This window comes from Saccostrea echinata, unplaced genomic scaffold, assembly GCF_033153115.1.
Source record: "Saccostrea echinata isolate AGI-Se365-2 ecotype Australia unplaced genomic scaffold, CSIRO_AGI_Sech_v1 ptg000040l, whole genome shotgun sequence".
In the NCBI taxonomy this organism is placed as follows: Eukaryota; Metazoa; Mollusca; class Bivalvia; order Ostreida; family Ostreidae; genus Saccostrea; species Saccostrea echinata.
This window is the reverse complement of record NW_026889789.1, coordinates 2,778,072-2,803,220: the sequence shown is the minus strand read 5'-3', so window position 1 is coordinate 2,803,220 and position 25,149 is coordinate 2,778,072. Positions and strand designations below refer to the sequence as shown.

Below are 25,149 nucleotides of genomic sequence, written 5' to 3'. Positions count from 1 at the left end.
TCAAATAATTTCTGTAAACAATTCTTTTTCGCTTTCGATACTTACTTTGTATACATTATAGTATTCAGTTCTCGAGTTCATCAGTCCAGTCTGAGTAAACGTATCTGTGTATTTGTGAAAAAACATAATTGTTCCGAAAACAGAAATAACTCAACTAAAGGGTGGGCAAAACAAACATGTCCGAAATTTTTAGAGTTGTTCCTCTTTGACCAGTGAGCTTCTGAGAACGGTATCGATAATTACATTGAAAAATATGATTTTTTCTTATTTGTTTGTTTGTTTTTTTTTTTACATATATGAAGAAGAACAAAACAATATTTATTCTTTGAACACATAATTATAAGATAGATAGACCTGTAATTGGAATGTTATGTAGCCAACTGCAACGGGAAAAAAATCAATGTAATATAAAAAATTTTATTTGAAAATTGCTAGAGAAAATTCGACCTCATCATCTGAAAAACAGCCATTTCAAAATGGCAAAGAATATTTCTTTCGCTCAGATCTCGAGATTGATGAACCTATTGCATCGTAGAAATCAAGCTGCAATTGTTGTGCATGGCAGTCAATATTTTTAGATTACTGCTTGCTGTGTTTCTTTTGCGTTTCAGTATATATATATATATATATATATATATATATATATATATATATATATATATATATATATATATATATATATGTTACATTAAAAGTTTAGACTTTATCAAGTTAAACTTATCTATAACAGTCTGGTTATATCGCATGAAATTTCACTTATGAAATTTAATGAAATTTTTACTTTTGTTTTAAATCATATTTCACTTCATTTTAAATATGCAAATTTAATTACATTTTATTTTAAGTGTTCAAATTAATTCAATTTCAAATAATCAATTTAATATGTTTTGAATGATCACTCTCTTAGATTTGAGTATAAATTTACATAGAAATATATGTGTTATTTAGCAAATTCAGTTTCATTTACATCGGCAATTCTTTTGATTTTGGCATGTTTTGTACTCAATTGCCATGTCACTGGACATCTAACAGCTGTTTTAACCTTTAGGTAAATAAGAAAATTCTTTCCAATTTCGGCCTCTTTTGAAATAAATTCTTTCGAAGATTGAGTTGACACATCGGAACTTTTTATAGATAAAATTATTTACTTTCACCATCGGTCAGCTTAATCCTTTCTTTGTTAATAACTCTTTTCTCGGAAACTAGGTAATTGACTTTAACACTTTTCGCTGTTTTGTTAACATAAGTAATTAGTGTCAACTCATCTAAGAAATTCTGCAAAAAAATTAGCTTAAGGACATCGAAATCAAGCTTCCTGATTGGTCATTGAGAGCAATTCCGAATTAAGCCGGGTGGAAAGCGAATTCATGAAATTCACTTTCCATTCGATGCTTAAAGAATAAAGAAGTACATTTAATTTATAGGAATTTGTTTCTCTTTTCCATCAGGTAAGCTTGAATAAATTTATTTTGGTATTTTCAGTAAATTTTCATTCAAATATTGTTTTTATGCTCTTTTGATGAATTCAATAGATTTTATGTTTTATATTCTGAATGGGCAAACATTCTATTATTTTTAACTTTTTGGTGAACTTTGAGTTTGTCACTTTATTCATAATTTTAGAATTGTATGACTTTCTTACCTTTAACTTGTTTGCATACTTGTTTGATACTGATTTATTTTTACTTAATGTGTTTTGTATTGTTTGTTAAAATTGTGATTAATTAATTGAAATTTTTGTGCAAAGTTTCTTAATTTGATTCTTTGAAATCTCTTTTTATAAATTTGAACTTCCCGCGCTGATATTGTTAAACCTGTAGTGAACTCTTCAATGTAGGAAGGTAAATTTGTTAAGCGATAGAAATTCGTCGGCTAAGTGTCAGAAACATTTTCAAGATGTTTTCTTCTTTATTATTGAATGACAATAGGTAACAGTTTGATTTCTGAATTTTATACATTTTATAAGCGTTATGCATAATTTGATTTCTTCGGAGTTATTCATCTTTAGTTTATAAGCATGAAACAATCATACCTTCTCTCATCGAGTTTACTACAGGGTGTATCGAAATTTGTTAACTTGTGTTTTTTTCACTTTCCATTCGATGCTTAAAGAATAAAGAAGTACATTTAATTTATAGGAATTTGTTTCTCTTTTCCATCAGATATAGCACCCAGTAGAAAGCCGAGTGGCGTACTACAAGCTAATTCCCCAGACATTCACACGATACAAAAGTGTGTGTGAAAAGTGGTGAGAGAAACACTGGATCCCGAGCCTCTCATTCAGCCAAGCGGAATGCCCCTCCAGAAATACAGTCTAAGATCTGGATCAAGTTCAAACCAAGTTTTGGATGAAGAAATAAACAGCAATTTAATAAACTTCACTGAGCCTAATATGTCAACAACAAACATAACTGAAGCCCTAAATAGTGATAGTGAAGCTGCAATTAATACAACTGTGTCTACAACAGAAACTACCAGCACACCTTCAGGTAACAGTTCTTGTTCAACATTTCCTACTCCTAGTGCCAGCACCCTGACAACTGTGTCAACTAGTGTGAGCAGTACCATATACACAACATCAGCACCAGTGGTTACAAACAATTCTACCAGTACAGTGTCAAGCAATTCAATCATGTCTGTAAACAGTACTCCTAATCCAGCGCATCAGTGTGCTACCATCTCTGCCCCAAGAACCGACAACACGGCACAATTGCCAAAATTCACAGGAAAAGTGTCAAAAGTAAGTGCTAGCCAGTGGTGGACCTTATTCATGCAGTGGTGCACCCTGCACTCTTTCACAGAAGCACAAATTTTAAACCGTTTTGTGTTTCATCTTAGTGATATGGCGCAACAATGGTACTTAGCACTCCCCTCCGCAGCGAAAACGACCCTTGCAAACCTCAAAGAATCATTCTTTGTTGGATTTGGGAAGACCAAAAACAGTTTTGACATTGATGTCTTAAACATCCGTCAACAAGCAGATGAGTCTGCAGAGGAATATATTACGCGAATCCAACAAATGGTTTGTGATGAAGACATACCGAACAGAATGTTAATCAATTTAATCGCTAAGGGCTTTAAATCAAACATAGCAGAAAAAGTCCTTGACAAAGACCCAGAGACCATTGAAGATCTGTTCAAATTTTCCAAACGGGCTGAATCAACCTTGAAAATTACTAAAGGTGAAAACAACATCATTGCCTCAATCGAAAATATGGAGGAACGTTTGCTGTCAAAACTTAGTGATCAACTTCAATCAGTGATGACATTGAGCAAAACCGAAAAACCTACATATAACCGTGACCATAGAAACAGAGGAAAGGCCGCCAGACACCAAAACAGACATTTTGACAATTCCTCCAGGAATTTCTATGGGAATAGTGATGACAACTATGACAGTTATAATGTGCACGAATCTGAACACCAGTCCCAGTGGGAACCCTACCATTCTCAGTGGCAGTCTAACCAATCTCGACCAAACCAGTTTCAACGGCACCAGTCCCCGCGCCAGTTCAATGGGCCATCCACAAGACCCCAGCACAGAAATCAACACCCAGCTGACCGTCCAACCCGTTTCCGTGGACCCTCTGCACCTCGTAAGTGTTCACGTTGTGGTTTTGATTATTGTGATTTGCATAACTGTAGAGCTTTTGGTTATAGATGTCAAATTTGTTTTTGTTTAAATCATTTTGAACGTGTTTGTTTCAAAAACCCTGAGAGTCCATTTTTCAAACCAAATTTTTCTAAATAGGGACTCATGCCTACCTCTAGCATAGGTAGGGGCCTCGATAAACAAAACTCAGCAGAAATTAATTTGGCTACAAATTTAGTTAAGAATACTGTTGCTGTTTTTGTTAATGGTGTTAAAACAAATGCCCTCGTTGACACCGGTGCTTCTATTTCTGTAATTAGTACTGCATTTTTGTCAAAGACCAGTTTTGAAAACTCAGTGCTGCAAACACCTGATTATGAATTTGTAAATGGTGTAGGAGGTCACTTAAAAGTGCTAGGCAAATTGAAATTACCAATTTCATTTAAGGGTGGCACATTTTCTTTTCCTGTGCATGTTGTGGATAGATTACCCCACTCTTTAATCATTGGGCTTGATTTTTTGCAAAAACATCAGGTGACCCTCAATCTAGCTGAAAACACTATGTCTTTTTATAATGACTCAGCAAAGGTAAATATTTTGAAGACTAACAGTGGTTTAGCAAGAGTAGCAAAGACTATTAATTTGCCCCCCTTTTCTGAGAACATTTTGTCCGTCAGAGTGTCCAAACGCTATTCAGGTGAAGAAGTGCTTCTGGAACCAACTTCTGAAATTCAAAATTTAAATATATTGGGTGCTAAATGTCTTGTCAAAATTAAAAATGGTCAGTCAGCTTTCAAAGTGCTAAATCCAACAAATCAAGAAATTCAGTTACAAAAAGGTAAGGTTCTTGCATGTGTTTCAGATGTAGATTCAAGTGCAGTTTACAATTTTGATGAATACACAACTTCATCAATACACAACGCTGCACAAGTCAACATGATCAAAGCACATCAAAACATTACAAATGCCAATTTACATTCAAAAACAGCAAACACACAACAAAAACTTACCTTTGACCTCAGCAATTCAGACCTCAATGCACAACAAAAGCAACAACTAACACAATTTTTGCACAAAAAAAGAGACATTTTTGCTTCTGGGTACCATGAATTAGGACAATGTAACACCTACATGCACAAAATTGAAACAGACCCAAATTCAAAACCTGTCAAAATGCCATTTTACAGAACCACTCCTTCAAATCATTCTGAAATAAATAGACAAGTTGAAGATCTTTTGAAAAATGATATCATACAGGAATCCAACAGTGAATGGCACTCTCCATGCTTGCTTGTCAAAAAGGCTTCTGGTGAATTTCGTCTTGTAACAGATTTCAGAAAACTGAACAAGATAACAAAACCTATGTCATTTCCTCTTCCTCGTCTCGAATGTGTTTTCGATACTATTGGTCAAAGTCATGCTCAGTTCTTCACCAGTCTTGATCTCCATAGAGCCTTTCTTCAAATTGGTATGCATCCTGACTCTAGACACAAAGCTGCTTTCATCACTCAAAATGGTATTTATGAATACAAGCGTATGCCATATGGGTTGATGAATGCTCCTGTCTCCTTCCAAATGGTCATGACTCAAGTTCTTAGAGGATTAACTTGGCGTCAATGTTTAATCTATCTTGACGACATTTTGGTCTTCTCTGAAACTTTTGATGATCATTTAACTCATCTTGATCAAATTTTTGCTCGCTTACGCAATGCAAATCTTAAACTCAAGCCAAGTAAGTGTGATTTTGCTGCCAAAGAAATTAAATATTTAGGACATATCATTTCTAAACATGGTGTTCGAACTGACCCTGAGAAAACCAAAGCTGTGAGTACCTTTCCTATACCCAAGACTCAAAAAGACGTCAGATCTTTCCTAGGAATGTGTAACTATTATAGAAAGTTTGTTCAAAATTATTCCAAAATTACCACTCCTCTCAATAACTTACTGTGCAAAGATGTGAAATTTGAATGGACAGATGAATGTCAAAACTCTTTTGATTCTCTCAAAAAGGCTTTGCTGTCTTCACCAATTCTATCATACCCTGACATGAGCAGGAACTTTACTCTCACTTGTGATGCATCTTCATCAGCTATTGGCTTTGTTCTTGGACAGCTAGATGACAATGGTAAAGAGCATGTTATCGCCTATGGTGGTAGGAGTCTTTCACCTTGTGAGAAAAAATGGTCAACTTCAGAGCAAGAAATGCTCGCAGTTCTTGAAGGCATTCGCACTTATAGAATCTATCTATCAGACAAAAAGTTTACTATTTACACAGATCATAAAGCTCTCAAATATGTCATGGATCAGAAACGTTCCACTGGCCGTCTTGCACGTTGGGCTATGGAAATTCAAGGGTACCAATTCGATATTATCCATAGACCAGGTAAAAACAACCAGGTTGCAGATGCTTTAAGTAGGCGAGATTATGATGATAATGAGAACAAAGAAACAGGAGAGATAGTTATTGCTTCCATATTAGAGAAACCAACCTCGACTAATTCTTTGCAAAATCTTAACTCTGACTCAAATGAAACTGAAACAGCTAAATCTTCAGTTTCAACTACTTATTCTCAAACTCCAGAATTGACAGAGGTATCATTCTTTTATTCTGACTTTCCAGATATACTTACTGTTGAACCAGAGGTCGAAATTAGTTTACAAAATCCAAATCTTTCTGATCTTGCTGAAATAGCAAAATTACAACAAACCTGTCCTGATTTCGAACATATTTATAAGTATCTACAAACTGGTGACCTTCCTGATGATAAAAAATTACAAAACAAAATTATTCAAAATTCCAAATACTATGATATCTGCAATGGAGTGTTGTACCATTGGTTCCAACGACGAGTCAAATGCAATCAGCTACCTGACGACAAATGGATCCAACAGCTTGCTCTACCCAGAACTCTCCGAGCTGAAGCAATGAAAGCCTACCATGACAACAGTGCCGGAGGCGCCCACCTTGGAATAGAAAAAGTCATGGCAGCTATGAAGTCAAAGTATCATTGGCCGCGCATGCATCAAGAGATATACGATTATATTCATTCTTGTAATACATGTCAGTTGATCAAAAGGGACACTCATGCACGTCCACCCCCTTTGACTTCTCTTCCTGTTGTTGGTCGTTTTGAGCGTTGGCATATGGACTTCCTTAAATTGCACAAGACAAGTCAAGGATATCAGTATGTTCTGTTAGTTGTCGACTCTTTCACCAAATGGGTAGAAGCTTTCCCAATGCAATCTCAAGAAGCAGTCGAAGTTGCTAAATGTCTCTTTGAGAATATCTTTACTAGATTTGGCTGTCCAAAATCTCTTGTCTCTGATAGAGGAAAATCATTTATGAATAATCTTGTTTCTAGTCTCTGTGATATCTTTGAAATCAAACATTTCTTGACTTCAAGTTACCATCCTCAGACAAATAGTCAGGTAGAACGGACGAACAGCACCCTCATTCAGTGTCTCCGAGCATACACTGATAAGGAGCAGAACAATTGGCCTTCCAAATTACCAGGAATTCTCATGGCTTTAAGAAATTCTCCTTCTACTCAGTCAACTGATTATTCTCCTTTCTATATGGTTTTTGGCATTGAAATGAACCTTCCTTTTGACATTCACAAAATTCCAAAGGACAGTCACCTCAGTCAGAACTCAAAAGAACAACTTCAACAAATTTTCTCTAATTTGAAAACTGTTCATGAAATTGCCTCCAAAAACATAAAGAAAAGCCAGGAAAAATCAAAAGAACGATTTGACAAACATGCCAGAGTTCCAAATTTCAAACTTTTTGACAAGGTTTTGATCAAAGCTAACAAAATTCCTCTTGGACTTTCACTAAAATTAGCCGAAAAGTATCAAGGACCATACTTCATTTCTGAATTGGGACCAAATCACACATACAAAATCAGGAGATGCTCTACTCGCAAAGAACTCAAGTCATTTATGAATGCATCGCAACTCAAAAAATACTTTGACCCAGATGTAGAAAGAGCAAACATAGCGCAACCAGAAGACCTCCAAGCTCAAAATCAACAACCTGTTGACACACAAGACACTGTAGATACACAGGAGCACAACCAAAACACTCAACCAGAAAATTTAGATACTGATGGTGGTGAACCACAAACACAGAATCAGATGGATGAGACAAATGATGATGCACAAGAATATCCTTATGATATTCGTAGACTTGTTAAGTACCGGCACAAAGACCAATATTTTTACATAGAGTGGACAGATGGATCTAAAACATGGGAGCCACAAGAAAATGTGAGACCAGACTTAGTAGCTCAGTACTTTCAGAAATACACAAAGAAGGGACGCCTCAGAAAAAAATAAATGTTGCTTAATCAAAACATACTAAACAATTTTAACCCCCTTATCCCTAAATAGGTCAGAGAAAGCAGTTTTGCATATATCAGATTTGAGAAAGTATATTATAACCTTTCGGCCGACTTGAATCAAGTCTATAGGATTCAGTTTGAATGGTATTAGGTGAATTGTCATTTAATCAGTGGAAATTATGGTTTCTTACTGTTGTTTATAGTGCTAATATGTGTCTGATCAACACATTCCTTTGACTCTTTTTACCATTTATTGTTCTTTCTTGTGTCTTGTAGGTTTCTTTCATAGAGGTTTTAATCAACACTTTCTCACAGTCTGTGCTCTGATATGCCTATTATCCCCTGTAACCGCAATCACCACAACCTCCCAGAACAAAGTGGAAATCGACAATGTAATCCAACGTCTCAATTATGGCACAATTTTCAAATCCGAAGGTACCTTGCAGCTTTCCAGAGAATATTGGATACACACATTCCAGATCCCCATTCCAAGTGACATTGATATCCCAAAAGGTTTTACTGTTAATCAAAAGTCTTGTTCTAAACTTACTGATTGTCAGTTTCAGCAGAGTCTTTTAGATCAAGTTCATGGTGTTCAATTAGAACTTTATTCTCATGTTACCAAAACCTTAAAGTTCATCAAAAGTGTTATTCCTTTTCACAAATCAAACAATTCAAAGAAACAACATAAGGCTCTTCTACCTTTCATTGGTTCTCTATCAAAAGGACTTTTTGGAACAGCAACAATGGATGATGTGAACATTTTGGCCTCTCATATTAATTCTTTGACAAAAACAACACAAAATATTGCTAATGCTTTAAAACAACATGGTGCGCACATGTCATCATATATGGCTACTGCAAACAAGCGCATGGATAATTTACAATTAGGAATCTCTAATAACTACAAAGCAATCTCTACAATTTCAAAAACATTTTTCTTTGATCTTCAACATTTGAAAATGGTTCTTGCCAATACCTCCAAAATTTTGACAAAACAAATTGATCTTTCTAGTAAACTCAGAGCAGAAATTGACAATTTGCATTCCTCAATACTTGCACTCATTCAAGGCAAACTCACACCTACATTTTTGCCAAAATCTACTTTGCACAAAACTATTGGTGAGATTCAGAGAATATTATCCAAAACTCAACCAAACTTTTACATTTCACAAACTCAAATTCCCTGGTATTATCAACATGCTGACTTCTTTTATGCAAGAATGAAACACTCACTGTACATAACTGTTAAATTCCCAATTACATCACACCAGGAACCATTGCATCTGTACAAAGTCATTTCATATCCTGTACCCATCAATTCCACTGCATCTCATGCTACAAACATTTTACATTTACCAACATACTTTGCAGTTACATCACACCAACAATTCTACACTACATTTACAACTGCAGATCTGGAAACATGTCAAAATGAACCATCAAACATTCACTGTAACTTCAACAAGGCATTAACTCCAGTAACATCACCTTCATGTACTATTGGCCTTTTTGCCAATAACAAAAAGTGGATAAAAGATTTTTGTATCTTTAGGTATTTTCAGGATATTTTAAAGCCTGACATTATTGAACTTTCCAGTACATCTGTTCTTCTTTTTAATAGTTGGAATATTGAACTTACATGCCCAAAGAAACAAGAAATTTTGCCAGGATGTAAATTTTGTATTTTGAATGTTCCATGCAAATGTACATTAACAACAAAAGATCTCTATTACTCCCCAAAACTGATTGATTGTCATAAGTCTTTAAATTTAAACATTTCACTAGCTCATCCTGTAAATTTGGCACTTCTTCATGAATTCTTTGATGATTCTAAATTGCAATCAATTTTAGGAGACACAACTTTTGCAGAATCTGTCAAAGTAAATCTACCAAATTTCAAATTGTATGCTCACAATTACAATCAATTTTTGGCTAATGACAACAAAGCACATCTCAACTTATCTAAAATGGTTAAAGCTGCAAAGAAAGATGAACTTGTATTTCAGTCATTAACTGAACCTTTGCTTGAAGGTAATATCCAAATCAATTCCTCCTGGCCCAGTGTAAGTGATATTATTGACTTTGTTGCTCTTGCTATTTCTATTATTGCAATTTTTGGTGTCATTTTTACATTTTTGAAAGTTCGAAAGTTACTAGCTATAATTGCCATTTTACAAACAACAGCTCCTGTTAAATCTGAATCTCAAATCCCCTCATTCATTTACAGAGCATTGTCTACTCCTACACCTGCTCACTCTGATTTTGATTTGTTAATTCAAAATTTTTCTTGGAATCATGCCTCTGTTTTAATGAATGCAATTGTGGTTTTGTTATTGCTGTTTTGTTTCGTGTATAATTTTTATTTGCAAAGAAAAAACAGATTTACACAAATTGTCATTGAATTAACAACTGGTGGTGAGTGTATTTTTATACCTGTTCTAAATCTGCCACTATGTCCATCATTTTGGAAAATTGTACCACCTACAGACATTTTTCACATTGATGTTACTACAGTACCATTTGCTTCTACTATGAAATTTGATTGGATTGGTTTTAATATCACAAACATTTCTGGTACCCGGACTATCAATGTAAAATCAAAAGTATCCTTAGATTTTTTTCTCTGCTCTCAAAGCAAAGCGTATTACTGAACAACCATATGATGTTCACATTTTGGTATCACATCATAATGTTTATCAATCCTTGCCACATCATGGTACATATATTGTTGATACACTGAATCCTAAAGAACATTTGCCATAATTTGATTTGTTTTCCACGTACAAGATCATAACATTTTTTTTTTCTTTCTGCACATTCACTTGGAACTGTCAAGATTTTTGTTGTGCATAAAATGTGTTTTGTGGAGTTGTAAAGAAATAATATGAATGAAATATTATAGAATAAAATAACACCTTTTGTATTTTGCCAGAAAATAATCTATGAGATTATTGTTATTTCTCTTCTTGCTGCAGCTGTACATATCTGTAAATACTCAATTTGTTTGTCATTTTTAATTTGAAAATATCCTTGCCTTCATTGTATTCTTTTTACAAGAAAACATGCATCTTACAAATGTTTTTATCATTTGTATTGTCTTGAATTTGATGTCTATGCATAAATGTTTGTTTTTAATGATTTCTTGCACATGTATTTGTTTGAATATGTAGTGAGCCTTTGTATGTTTTCTTGTGAATAAATCTAGTGTATATATAGGTTATATAAAACAAAAAAAAAAAGAAAAAAAAAGAAATGTATAATAATCAAAAACAACATGATGAACAAATTTTTTATTTGCTTTGAGGACAAAGCTTTTGTGGGCAAGGGGGGAGACTGTTATAGATAAGTTTAACTTGATAAAGTCTAAACTTTTAATGTAACAGGTTATATCGCATGAAATTTCACTTATGAAATTTAATGAAATTTTTACTTTTGTTTTAAATCATATTTCACTTCATTTTAAATATGCAAATTTAATTACATTTTATTTTAAGTGTTCAAATTAATTCAATATCAAATAATCAATTTAATATGTTTTGAATGATCACTCTCTTAGATTTGAGTATAAATTTACATAGAAATATATGTGTTATTTAGCAAATTCAGTTTCATTTACATCAGCAATTCTTTTGATTTTGGCATGTTTTGTACTCAATTGCCATGTCACTGGACATCTAACAGCTGTTTTAACCTTTAGGTAAATAAGAAAATTCTTTCCAATTTCGGCCTCTTTTGAAATAAATTCTTTCGAAGATTGAGTTGACACATCGGAACTTTTTATAGATAAAATTATTTACTTTCACCATCGGTCAGCTTAATCCTTTCTTTGTTAATAACTCTTTTCTCGGAAACTAGGTAATTGACTTTAACACTTTTCGCTGTTTTGTTAACATAAGTAATTAGTGTCAACTCATCTAAGAAATTCTGCAAAAAAATTAGCTTAAGGACATCGAAATCAAGCTTCCTGATTGGTCATTGAGAGCAATTCCGAATTAAGCCGGGTGGAAAGCGAATTCATGAAATTCACTTTCCATTCGATGCTTAAAGAATAAAGAAGTACATTTAATTTATAGGAATTTGTTTCTCTTTTCCATCAGGTAAGCTTGAATAAATTTATTTTGGTATTTTCAGTAAATTTTCATTCAAATATTGTTTTTATGCTCTTTTGATGAATTCAATAGATTTTATGTTTTATATTCTGAATGGGCAAACATTCTATTATTTTTAACTTTTTGGTGAACTTTGAGTTTGTCACTTTATTCATAATTTTAGAATTGTATGACTTTCTTACCTTTAACTTGTTTGCATACTTGTTTGATACTGATTTATTTTTACTTAATGTGTTTTGTATTGTTTGTTAAAATTGTGATTAATTAATTGAAATTTTTGTGCAAAGTTTCTTAATTTGATTCTTTGAAATCTCTTTTTATAAATTTGAACTTCCCGCGCTGATATTGTTAAACCTGTAGTGAACTCTTCAATGTAGGAAGGTAAATTTGTTAAGCGATAGAAATTCGTCGGCTAAGTGTCAGAAACATTTTCAAGATGTTTTCTTCTTTATTATTGAATGACAATAGGTAACAGTTTGATTTCTGAATTTTATACATTTTATAAGCGTTATGCATAATTTGATTTCTTCGGAGTTATTCATCTTTAGTTTATAAGCATGAAACAATCATACCTTCTCTCATCGAGTTTACTACAGGGTGTATCGAAATTTGTTAACTTGTGTTTTTTTCACTTTCCATTCGATGCTTAAAGAATAAAGAAGTACATTTAATTTATAGGAATTTGTTTCTCTTTTCCATCAGATATAGCACCCAGTAGAAAGCCGAGTGGCGTACTACAAGCTAATTCCCCAGACATTCACACGATACAAAAGTGTGCGTGAAATATATATATATATATATATATATATATATATATATATATATATATATATATATATATATATATATATATATATATATATATATATTAAAGTCTTCGGATTATTGTTTTAATCAGTGTCATTTCATACTATGACAATAATATCCCATGCTATTTTGTACCTACGTTTGGTTCGTAGTATTAAAGATGTCTTGTACTTTTCCTTTGATGGTCATAGATGTAAAAACATTTGAAGAAGACTCTTGCGTCATGGGTAACTCCACAATCTCAACCAATTTATAACATTCGTGATCTACAATTATTATTTTTAATCAATATCAATATCAATAAACGCTGAAAAAGAATGAAAAACAAATAAAGGAGGTCATAACCTTTGATTGATGATTAGTAGATTGTATGTTGTTTTACGCGCTATTCGAAAATAGTTCACTCATCTTGACACGTCACCATATACCGATGAAGAGCTTAATTAAGATTTAGACCTATACTCGGCACTCAGGGCCATTGAGTAGTGCGGGTTCTTAATCGTGCCAACGCCTACCGTTACACAGGGCCTCAGTTTTTAAGGGCTCATCCGAAAGACCCGCAACTTTCACTTCAAGTGCCGAGCACTTGGCGAAGGAACAGTTGCTACCTATTTTTTATCGACTGAGGTCATTCTCGGCCGTGATTCGAACACACGGCCTTCCGATCACGGAGCGAGAGTTCTTCTGACTGATCCGAGTACGGGAAAAGCAACTATGACGTCACACGAAAGCCTTTGCGAGGAATATACGATATAAATATTAAAAAAAATTCTGTTAACATTCAAGCAAAAATAATGATTGTGTTTCCTCTTTCACTTATTACCTCAAAGTAGGTCGACAATCATCTGTTCCATACAATAATAAATTTGACCGTGTAATCAAGTGTACTTTATGTATTATAACGTCACTGACTTGTTAGACTGTACGTGTTTCCACCTCTTGCTATGTGAATGTTGCCGCAACAGAGGAGTGGATCAATCTTTTTCACAATTTGTAAATATTGATATGAATTTTAAACTTTTGAAATATTTTCATACAAGATGATAAAGCACAACACATTGCACATAAAATTACACAACAACTGGCGATTTTAATAATGTTTTAGCATCTTATTAATAGGGATTATGACGTAGTCAATTGTGTCATGTGACTTGTCCTGCACCCCCTTAAATTTCATAAATATTAACCGTCATGGGAGCTCATTGTATTAACATACAGCGTTTTTATCTCGATTAAGTCGTGTTTAACAATGTCGTGTGCAATACCGGGGTAAGCTTCACCTTTCGACATTTCTAGTTAATTATTAAAATAAAGGACTTCAGTTTAGTCTTAAGTTCCAAAATATTTGTTGATAGAATTTTTTCACAAATGAGTTTTTTGTTGTTAAAGTTGTCACAAAAAGTGCGTAATTTATTCAATCCATATCCAATGTGGAATAAAAATCTAGCTTTAAAATGTTAAACTCAATTCATATATTGTAAAATATTTGAAGAAATACATATTCTCATATATCTTTTTATGATATTTATAATTTTTATAATTTTTGTACTTAAAAATTCCCACTATGGACTCGGTAATGGGACCGTAAACATGTAGAATCTAAACTTCTTACAACGTGGTTCGGAGCAATATTTGTGTGGCGATATCTCTAAAATAAGTCAAGAAAGCTGTTGAAATAATGCCCTAAAATATGAAAGGCATTCTAAATTAGTAATGTACAAAATATGGGAAAAATATTCATTGACAGGATATTTTTCAGCTCAAGGTCCTGCTCCTCCTTAATGCAGGTGTCATAACAGTATTTCACTTGAGTTTCACGTCAAATCATGGCTGACGCAAAATAATTCCTTAATCTTCCCTTCCGATTCGGGCATTTTAACACGACACTGGAGCTGATTTTTTTATGAGATGAAAAGCAATATGTAAACTTCCTGTATTTACTAGATTCAGTATAATTTAGAGCGTGCTGACTTTTCTATGTACTGCATTTGAGTGGGAAGTGATTAGGTCCTGGACTTGATTTTCAAGCAGCTGCTCGTGCGTGCCGTGCTGGATGGCTATGTGCTTTTGGTACTAAAATCTTTACAAAGAATTGTTTTACAAGATCTATAAAGGAATCTTCTTAAAAGTTTGTTTTCAATTAATACCATCTACTCAAAGTTGCGCATTTTTGGTAAGAATATATAGCAAAATTTAATACTGTTGTTTAACCTTAAGAGGTAGATTTATGAAATTTAAGAGGTAGATTTATGCTGTTTAGCATATGCACTGTTTGACATAAAACATCATCAAAATTTATTGCGTTACAATCCACTTGACCTTTGGCCTACTTTGCAAAAATACTCAGGGCAGTTAATTTAATTTGTGTCTCTTTTGATTTTGAGAGGCAGGGATTTGATATTAGCATTTATATTGCATGGTTATGAGCTCAGGACACAGTTTTTGAAACTGAATGCTATACAGTAACCACACAAACTGAAATTTAAACACTTTGAAAATACATCGGGATCGGTAGACCAAAAGATTGCTATTCTCTCCTGTGATACGATAGCAGTTTGATGAATTCGAGGAATTGATGTAAAATAATAAATTACAAAAAAAATATATTAACTTCAATCTGCCTACATTGGATTTGTTCTCTATCCGCGGCATTCACATAGCAAGAGGTGGAAACACGTACCGTTAAACGGCTTTGACGAGAAACGTCGAATGACTTGCTTGATTGATTCTAAATGTATGATGAATGACATCGTACTGCTCCCACAGTTTATAACCGACACGTTTCACTCAAAGTCTCCTACCCGATGGGATAAGACATCAAAGCGAAAACCATTTGGGTGAATGCGTAACGTTGACATATAATATTATCCCCTATCAAAAGGAATTCCAAGAGTTATTTAATTTTTTTTTAAAAATTAAAGAAATGGGTCACTCAAAATATCTGACAGGTAAAATCAGGTGACAAGCAACCGACTAATGTAAGTTACGCACTGGTATTCAACATTCATTCAAGACCGTGTGTTTTGATCAATTAAATAACATTGGATTTTTAGACAGCTATTCATTGTCTGCAGATCTGAATTAAAGGTACTTACACACTCACAATTTAATGGGTTCAAAGTAGAACAAGAGGCCCATGGGCCACAACGCTCACCTGAGTAACTTTGGTTTTGCTGTTTTTCACCTGAACCCCCCCCCCCTCAATTGTAGTACTTATTGTGGCCCCGCCCTACCCCCAGGGGTCATGATTTGAACAATTAGAATCTACACTACCCAAGGATGCTTCCACAAAAGTTTCAGTCTTTCTGACCCAGTGGTTCTTGAGAAGAAGATTTATAAGATTTTTACTACATACATGTATTTCAATGTAAAACTTGGATTCCCTATTGTGGCCCCGCCCCACCCCCGGGGGTCATGATTTGACCAATTTAGAATCTACACTACCCCAGGATGCTTCCACATAAGTTTCAGTCTTTCTGGCCCAGTGGTTCTTGAGAAGAAGATTTTTAAAGATTTTTACTACATATTTCAATGTAAAACTTCGATTCCCTATTGTGGCCCCGCCCTACCCCCGGGGATCATGACTTGAACAATTTAGAATCTACACTACCCCAGGATGCTTCCACATAAGTTTCAGCTTTTCTGGCCCAGTGGTTTTGGAGAAGAAATTTTTTGAATACTTTTACTACACATTTCAATGTAAAACTTGGATTCCCTTTTGTGGCCACGACCTACCCCCGGGGTTATGATTTGAAAAAATCTGAATCTACACTACCCCAGGATGCTTCCACATAAGTTTCAGCCTTTCTAGCCCTGTGGTTCTTGAGAAGAAGATTTTTAAAGATTTTTACTTCATATTTCAATGTAAAACTTGGATTCCCTATTGTGGCCCCGCCCCACCCCCGGGGTCATGATTTGAACAATTTAGAATCTACACTACCCCAGGATGCTTCCACATAAATTTCAGCTTTTCTGGCCCATTGGCTCTTGAGAAGAAGATTTTTTAATGAAGCCACCCAATTTTTGTATTTTCTTGATTATCTCCCCTTTGAAGGGGACTTGGCCCTTCATTTTAAAAATTTAAACTTCCCTTTACCCAAGGATGCTTTGTACTAAGTTTGGCTAAAATTGGCCCAGTGGTTCTTGAGAAGAAGTTGAAAATGTGAAAAGTTTACAGACAGACGGACAGCTAGACGGACGGACGGACGATGGACAACTGGTGATCAGAAAAGCTCACTTGAGCTTTCAGCTCAAGTGAGCTAAAAACTGTATCGATTCTCACCGAAAAAAGTAAAAATTTATTCATAATCACAAAAATTGATATTACTTAAAAGTAAGTGGTTTCTGGAATTCACGGAATTAATAAAACCGTGAATATGGCAAATATCCACACCGCGAGTCCCCCCCCCCCACCCCCCCCCCCCCACCCATTACAGACTGCATTCCAAATATCAAACATTAAAATAAGTGATGCATTTGAATTCAATCTCATTAAAATTAGATGTTTCGAATCTGCAACAGTTTCTCAATCATCATACAACATCCAATATTGGGCCTTTTCAGACATTTAGCCAATAAAATTGCCGAAATTTTTGCTAATACAGTTTGGATATGTTTCGTTTTCGCAGTCAAAACTAAAATCCCGAGGACGGAATTTCGTATTAAACAAAACAAGGTGTATAGTTTGTTCTTTTTCGTTTTTCTTCATCAGAATAAAATGTTGGACTGGTCATTTTAAATTAGTTTATACCACAATTAACGTTAGACAGACTTCTGAGCATTAGAAATATAAAGATGTAGCCGTGGAATTGGAACTAGAATTGTACACAGAAGCTTGAATCTGACTGGCCAAATTTTTTATTCATTATTGAAAGGTCGCGCTGCCATGACCCTGTATTGTTTGAGAAGCGACGTCTAATTTTAATTAGATTACTGAATTGCACAAAAGAATCGGGATCCCTGTTCAATATGGCGGGTGAGATCGATCATTGTTTAAAGCTTGGTTAATGTATTCTATTTTAACTCTAATCAAGAATTAGCGCAATGTTTTCTGCGCTAAAGATGCTTAAATATGAAGCTCGCACTGGGTACATATTCATGTTCATTGAGGGCCGAACCTATTTTCTTTAGAGAAGTGGACAGGTTCGCCTACATCCACTTCTCTTCGCAAGCCTCCATGCTTTGATCCTGGAAAACCTGTGAAATTCGAACCGATGACGGCCTACACTTCAACCGACATTTCGTTTAAAATATACCTGAATGTAGGTAACAGACGTGTTATATTAACCATGCGCATTTTAACATAAATACACACAGCTGTCACAAGAAAACCAACCTTTACATATTGTTCATTCACTTTCACAAGTTCACAAATTCTGTGAAGACTTGCAAAGAGAAGTGGATGTAGGCGAAAGCCTGTCAACTTCCCTAAAGAAAATTGGTCGAACCTAAATAACTTAGGAACCCTTGAAATAGTATGGTCTGTTCAGAGGGCAGTTGTAAAATTCCATATATTTGAACAGGAAACCCATGAAGATTCTAATTCAATTCATCTCTTTTCTTAAATCCTCTTCACACAAAAATTAATTGAGCCAAATGAGAGATAACTGTTTAAACGTATATAAACGGCTGAAACTGTTACCAAAAAAAGCATAACCCGCGTTACCTGGTTGGGTATTTTTTCTTCAACAGCTGTAATCATTAATTCCCAAACTAACAATCCAAGAAAGCATTTTATAATTGCTCAATCAAAATTATTATACTTCTACTGATTTTATCCCTATATAACATAACATTAGATCGTTAGATATGACTAATTCCCTAGAAATCGTTATGAAATGGATTAATCCCCGTGCGTTAGTCAAGTGAGCTAATCCCTGCTTTGAAAGCTTATTCCCAGTTTTTCCGCAATCCTCTAGAGTTTGCTTTTACATTGGTATGATATGTGAATGGACTAATCCCCATGTGTTAGTTCAGTGAGCTACATGTAATCCCTGCATTGAAATCAGGCTATCTGAATCCTCTAAATTTTACGTTTGTATCGATTAATAAAACAGTTAAAAGAATATCATTAAGGGAGTTAGCAAGATTCCAGTTCCCTTCGCCTCGGGAAATAGTCCTGGCCTTGGGGAACTGGAAACTTGCTAACTCCCTCAATGATAATTATACTTTAACTGTATACTTACATTTGTAGCTCTCTGAAGAATAATACCTGCGTGGGCATGATTGACACGTTTTTTTATAGTGTGTTTGTACACGTGCGCCACCGATGTTGAATTCAGTGCATTTTTTACCTGCAATGAACATAATGATAATTAGAAGTTTACTCGGAGCTTGTAAGGTCTCTGCTATTTTTTTTTTAATTAAAACAAATAAACTGTTTAAGATTGAAATAACAGCAAACACAAAGATATTATAATATTCTTCCTACCAATTTGAATATACTAGTAAATTGAAATTTACATTTCTAAAGTCATTAACCCAATTGCTGTTATCATAAATCTTCAAATGTCGTACGAAGTCATCAGAGACTTTGCATTAAACTTACACATGATTTTTTTTTAGTGAAACACCATTTTTAAGATCTTTTCGTTATAATTGAGAATTTTAAGATATTTGAAAACACGCTTATATTGAGCTGCCCTGTGCAATGGCTACAAAAGCAAAGTTATTGTTCCATCAATTTTGTTAGAATTCAATCTTACGATCGAGTTTTAAAAGAAAAGGTTTAAATATTTAGATAATTTACAACACAGGACTTACATTTACAACGCTGAATAGGGTCTTAAATGGGGCAAAACGTAACAATTACATCAATTCGTTTATGGTAGTCAACTGATAAATTCCTTATAAACTTGATCTTATTACATCTGATAAACATGTAGCCTAATATTCGATACTTGCACATGTATAAATAAAGCAGCAGTTTTCATACCACACTGACACATAATATACATTGTGACTGTACAGTATTTCAAAAAAAGTATTACCGACTTGAAATAACGAGTATATTGCAATTGAAAAGTGTTAAAAAATCATGATTCACTGATAAGGAAATATAGAAATTTACCAAAAATTTTTATCCTTGGTGCGCATACTTCTATTGTGCCATTAGACCACGGATTGATAAGGCAATGGTACACGAAAGACGACTTATCTGTGCAGTTCTGAGAATACGTTTCACACTGCATCTCTTGTGCTCGTTTTTCCCATTCAGATTTGTTTCTTGGACAACCAAGGCCCTCTTTGACACTTTCAAGGGAATGATTGCATGCCCGTATCTGAAATAAAACGTCACTCCGTTACTATTTTTAATATCTTTAACATTCCTGACGTTCTCAAAGTAACACATTATCTAATAAATCATTATCAGATTATTAAAGTAGAGAGTAATTTGTGTTTTAATGATACTAGGGTAACTTAATTAATAAATTATAAATGACAATGTAAATGACAGTATTAAAAAAGCTGATTACAGCTGCCCTCCGAAATTGTAAACATGAAATGTTTTCAGGACAGCTCAGTAATATAATCTTCAACGTTAACATGATAAAGATGAAATCCATCTTGGTTCGTTCTCAGCTACAGTGAACCCTTTACACAGATACTGATGCCTGTGTTTCGGACACTTTCGCCTGTCCTCGTCAGAAGGGTGGCCAGCTGAAATAAGTAATATTAAAGTTTGTACATACATGTATATATAATGCATTAAAACAAATTCTTGGGAGGATACTTGATCGTTAAGCTATTCTAGACTAATACATCCTTTCTTTAACCCTTCAGCTTAGAAGGATTGTTTTGCTTTTAAATGTGTTCAAATTTTAAAGTGCATTTCAGTTTTAGTCTGATTACATGTTTTTATATAGTCAATTCAATATATATATATATATATATATATATATATATATATATATATATATATATATATATATATATATATATATATATATATATATAACAATATAAAAGGTTACTTACTCAAATGCAAATCTTATTTTGAGGAACTTTTTTCCAGGTAAAAGGATGTAACATATACTTATATCCTAAAGAAATTAATATTTATAGTGGTTATAATTTAACATTTTTCTCTATTGAATTTTTACAAATAGAAATATAATAAAATAGTTCATTTCTCATAAACTCTAATGATTTAGCATGAATTTTTTCTTTGTTAAGTCATAATACTGTTCTAGACGTCAAATGTATAGTGAAATCTGAGGATAGTTGTTTGACATTTTTTGTAGCTTAGGGAATTGTAAGAAATGACCTTTTTTCATAATTTATGAGGTAGGTAATCAACAACGCTTCACACCTGCATATTTTATGTATAGCGCTTTATGAAATAATTACGTTAATTTTTTTTTCGCTGAAAGCGGAAAATAATGTAACAGGAAGGATGTTAAACTGGTGTATTTACCTCTCCCCTGCATAGAAATTGCCTCCTGATTTCAGAAAATGTTGTTAGTTAAAATTCTTATGCTCTGGCCTGAAAAAAAATCAAAGGATCATTACAATTGGGACAGTTAACTAGAGGCCCATGGACTCAATATACAGTATGTTGATCTGAGACACATAAGCTCTGCTCTTCTTGAGATTTTTTTTTTTTTTTTTTTTTTTTTTGCTACATTGCAATAAAAAAAAACATATCCCAATATGGTGCCCCATCCTACACAACATGCATGGGGTCATGACTTAAACAAACTTGAATCTGTTTATGAATCCCATGGGCCATAATGTTTATCACACCTAAGCTCTTCTGTTCTTAAGAAAATTTTTTTTCTATACATAATAATTGCATTAAAAGATTTCCCCATATTGTGCCCCATCCTACACAACACCCTGGGGTAATGACTTGACCAAACTTGAATAATATGCACTATCAGTTAAATGTCTGCACAATAATATATATCTACATGTAACAATGCCTTTGCTGTTCTTGAGAATGTGATCTTTTTTTTAAATCTATATATTCACGCGTTGAACTTTATATACCCATTTGTGGCCCCGCCTTTATGCCTAAGGCCACGATTTTCCATTACCTGTGAACACTTACTTATTAATTTTTCTTCTGTATGATTTAAAACAACTTCGATCTGTTATTAGATTCCCATCATATTACCAGCGGAGGGGGGGGGGGGGGGTCATGAATAGAACAAATTTGAATCTACTCTACCATATCATTAAACTTGACCCTGCAGTTCTTCAATATATGCTCATGTACACATGTATGTAAAACTTTAATCCCTTTATGTGGCTGTAGACTACTTGCCTCCAGAGATCATGGTTTGAACAAACTTGCAATTAAATATTCACTACATGACTTTGCTGTTCTTGAGAAGGATACTTTTTTTGTTTAATCCTTAGCTATATATCCACACGTCAAACTCTGACACCCAATTGTGACCCTGCCTCTGAGACCATGATATTTGAACAAATTTAAATCTCCACTACTTGAGGATGATCAAATTATCATCAAATGAATTTAAAAAAAAAACATTTCTTACCTAACTAAAAAAATATGTAAGAATGAAAGGAATATTGATCCTAAAATATGATGAAAGTCCATATATCGCTTATTCTTCGTCAATGTCTTTTAAACAATTTGAATTATATCCGCCTTGACCTTTGATCTACTTTTTATTTAGACAGCCAATGAGAATTCGGGATCTGTTGTAGATAATTAACGTATGAGTGACAAAAATACCAACCTATGTTTTTTTTGTTATGTTTTAATTCGCAGACGTCTTAGTGATAAATCACGAACACACGGCTCAATCATTTATCTTCATCGCTGTTTACATGTACATGTTTGTTAGCCAGCTTTTATTTATTTATTTCTTTTTTTTAATTTTTTTTCCATGCACATCAAAATCTCTTTATAGACTAAATTATGTCTGTCTCTATTATAAGAAAGCATATTTTCAATGTATTTTCTTCAGGTTTTTGATAGCTGAAGACTGCAACCTATCGGTATTTGAATTATCAATTTTCCATCTATATTGTCACAGCCATGTCACCTAGTTTTGTGGAGTATTTCTCGATGATTGCATTTATCTGTGAAATAACAATCTTTTTAAATTATGTATTTAAGGCAGCATCTCGTAAATTAAACTTTTCCCGTACAGCAAACAACGAGAGTATCAGTATCTAAAGCACTTTTAATATATACTTTTTCCTTGTAAAGGCTTAAAAACATCTTTTACAGTTAATTTTTGCCAATGAAATTTTAGTTAGAAAGAGAAAACAAGGTACCGATATTGCAGTTCCGCACTCTGTAATCTGTTTTGGTTTCCCCGAGATATTTAAATGCTACGTCAGTGAGAGTTTTTACCAGCCAATGGGCGAAGCGCTTTAAATTTGTATATCGCGCACAGTGAAGGTTACTAGTCTAATCTCTTTGAGAATTATTTTCTACGTGGAGTCGAAGAGCAATGTTTGTAATGAATTTATATATACTTGTATTTTTTTTTTTTTTTTTTTGTCGATTCCTTTAAAACGTCGTATCGTTACAGGGTTTCCATACGTTATCATTTTTACTACTGTAGCAAATCTATATACTCTGTAATACTAGCCTTCGTGCAATATCACACTCACTGAGTAATCCTCATTAAAGAGCAGTGAAGCGGGTGAATGTATTGAAGTAAGAGTTATGCATCTTACAAATAAGAGGCCCATGGGCAACATCGCTCACCTGAGCACGTTGGGTAGAAAAATTAGAAATCAGTTTGGCATTGAAAAGATTATATAAGTGATTGCAAGTACCCCCCCCCCCCCTTGCGAGAAAGGGGGGTTATGATTTATTCACACATGAACCTACACTACCTGAGGATGCTCAAATATTTCATTGACTAATCATGGCTTTATAAGCCTTTTCTCTGCATGTTTGATCTTATATTGTGACCTTGTCCTACCCCCAAGGAACATGATTTGAGCAAATCTGAAGATACCTTACCTGAGGATGCTTTTGAATTAATATGACTAATCATGGATTTGCTATTCTTGGGAAGAAGATTTTTAACGATTTATCCTTTGTATTCTCATGTAAAAACTTTGATCACCAATTTTGGCCCCTCCCTTGGGGGTTATGATTTGAACAATCTTGAATGTAAACAACACCGAGAATGCTTCCATATAAGTATGTCTAATCATTGCTTTACTGTTCTTGATTAGATTTTTAAAGATTCTACATATGTGTACCTGCGTAAATATTTGATCGCCCATTGTGGTCCGTCCCAACCTTTGGGGTCATGATTTGAACAATCTTGAATTTACACTTTCTATGGACACTTCCACAGAAATATGACCAATCATGACTTTGCTGTTCATGTGAAGATTTTTTAAAGAACTTTCCTATATATTTCTATGTTAACCTTTGTTTCCCATAGTGACCCCACCCTAGCCCTTTCCACAGAAAGGTGGAAAAACCTAAAAAAAAAAAAAAAATAATAATAATGTCCAAATCCTGGAGTTTTCCAATGCTCGACCTTAAAACAACAAAAAGTTGGGGGGGGGGGGGGGAACCAGCATCTAAAAGAAAATTTACTATAGCAAACTAATACGTATGCTAAAAAAAGCCCCCCCCCCCCCCGCTTTCTACGGACCTGCAGGCATGCTTATGAAACCATCTTAGGACTAAGACATCTCTTCAGACGAACTTTCGACATATCGGTTTTTCTAATCTCTGTCCTACTATAAATTTAAGACGGAGACGAGGTTATCCCAAGACATATCTTAGGTGATCAACGAAGCGCTGGTGCCAGGAAAACAACTAGTAATTATTGAATGTACATTGTTTATGTAATTTAATCCAATTTTTGTAAAATATTAATTTCTTTTATGAATCAAATCAATATAGTTTACTTAACATTGTGCCGTGTCACAGTGCTGTATATCTGTATATTTAAGTATGTACCTGAATAAAGGAATACAGAGAAAGTAATAAATGAAAATTCATTCATTAATTGATGTAGTAATCATGTCGCAGGTTAAAACGTTCTCAAGTATTTTATTCAAACTCTTTTGTAATGCATATAAACATTATGTATACATGTGTAAAAATTACCATTTTGACAACTATTTTAGTTATATATATTTTTTTAAAATTATTTAAGAGAGAGAGAGGAGAGAGAGAGAGAGATCTATGTTGATTATACAGGGACAAACAACGACAAGAAATTATGGTTAGAAAATATATTTTATTCTTAATTTCCATCGGTCTCTATAGTCATGATAGTGTATGATAAGTTTAATGTTTTAGGGTAATGCTTCCCATAGTGGTGTTGCAATCTGGTATTCC

At 33.9% G+C, this 25,149-nt stretch overlaps 1 protein-coding gene across 1 annotated transcript in view; it reads right to left on the bottom strand.

Moving 5' to 3' along the window:
• Positions 1–21,300, bottom strand: part of LOC133200622 (uncharacterized) — a 31,976-nt gene extending 10,676 nt beyond the window's left edge. Inside the window, exons 1-6 of the mRNA XM_061336411.1 lie at positions 21,271–21,300; positions 20,832–20,896; positions 20,330–20,513; positions 19,924–20,134; positions 19,040–19,147; positions 12,994–13,120 (exon numbers count right to left, since the gene is read on the bottom strand). Coding sequence (XP_061192395.1) covers positions 12,994–13,120; positions 19,040–19,147; positions 19,924–20,134; positions 20,330–20,419 — 536 coding nt within the window. The 5' untranslated portion in view covers positions 20,420–20,513; positions 20,832–20,896; positions 21,271–21,300. The remainder of the gene's footprint in view (positions 1–12,993; positions 13,121–19,039; positions 19,148–19,923; positions 20,135–20,329; positions 20,514–20,831; positions 20,897–21,270) is intronic.
• Positions 21,301–25,149: the final 3,849 nt, after the last annotated feature.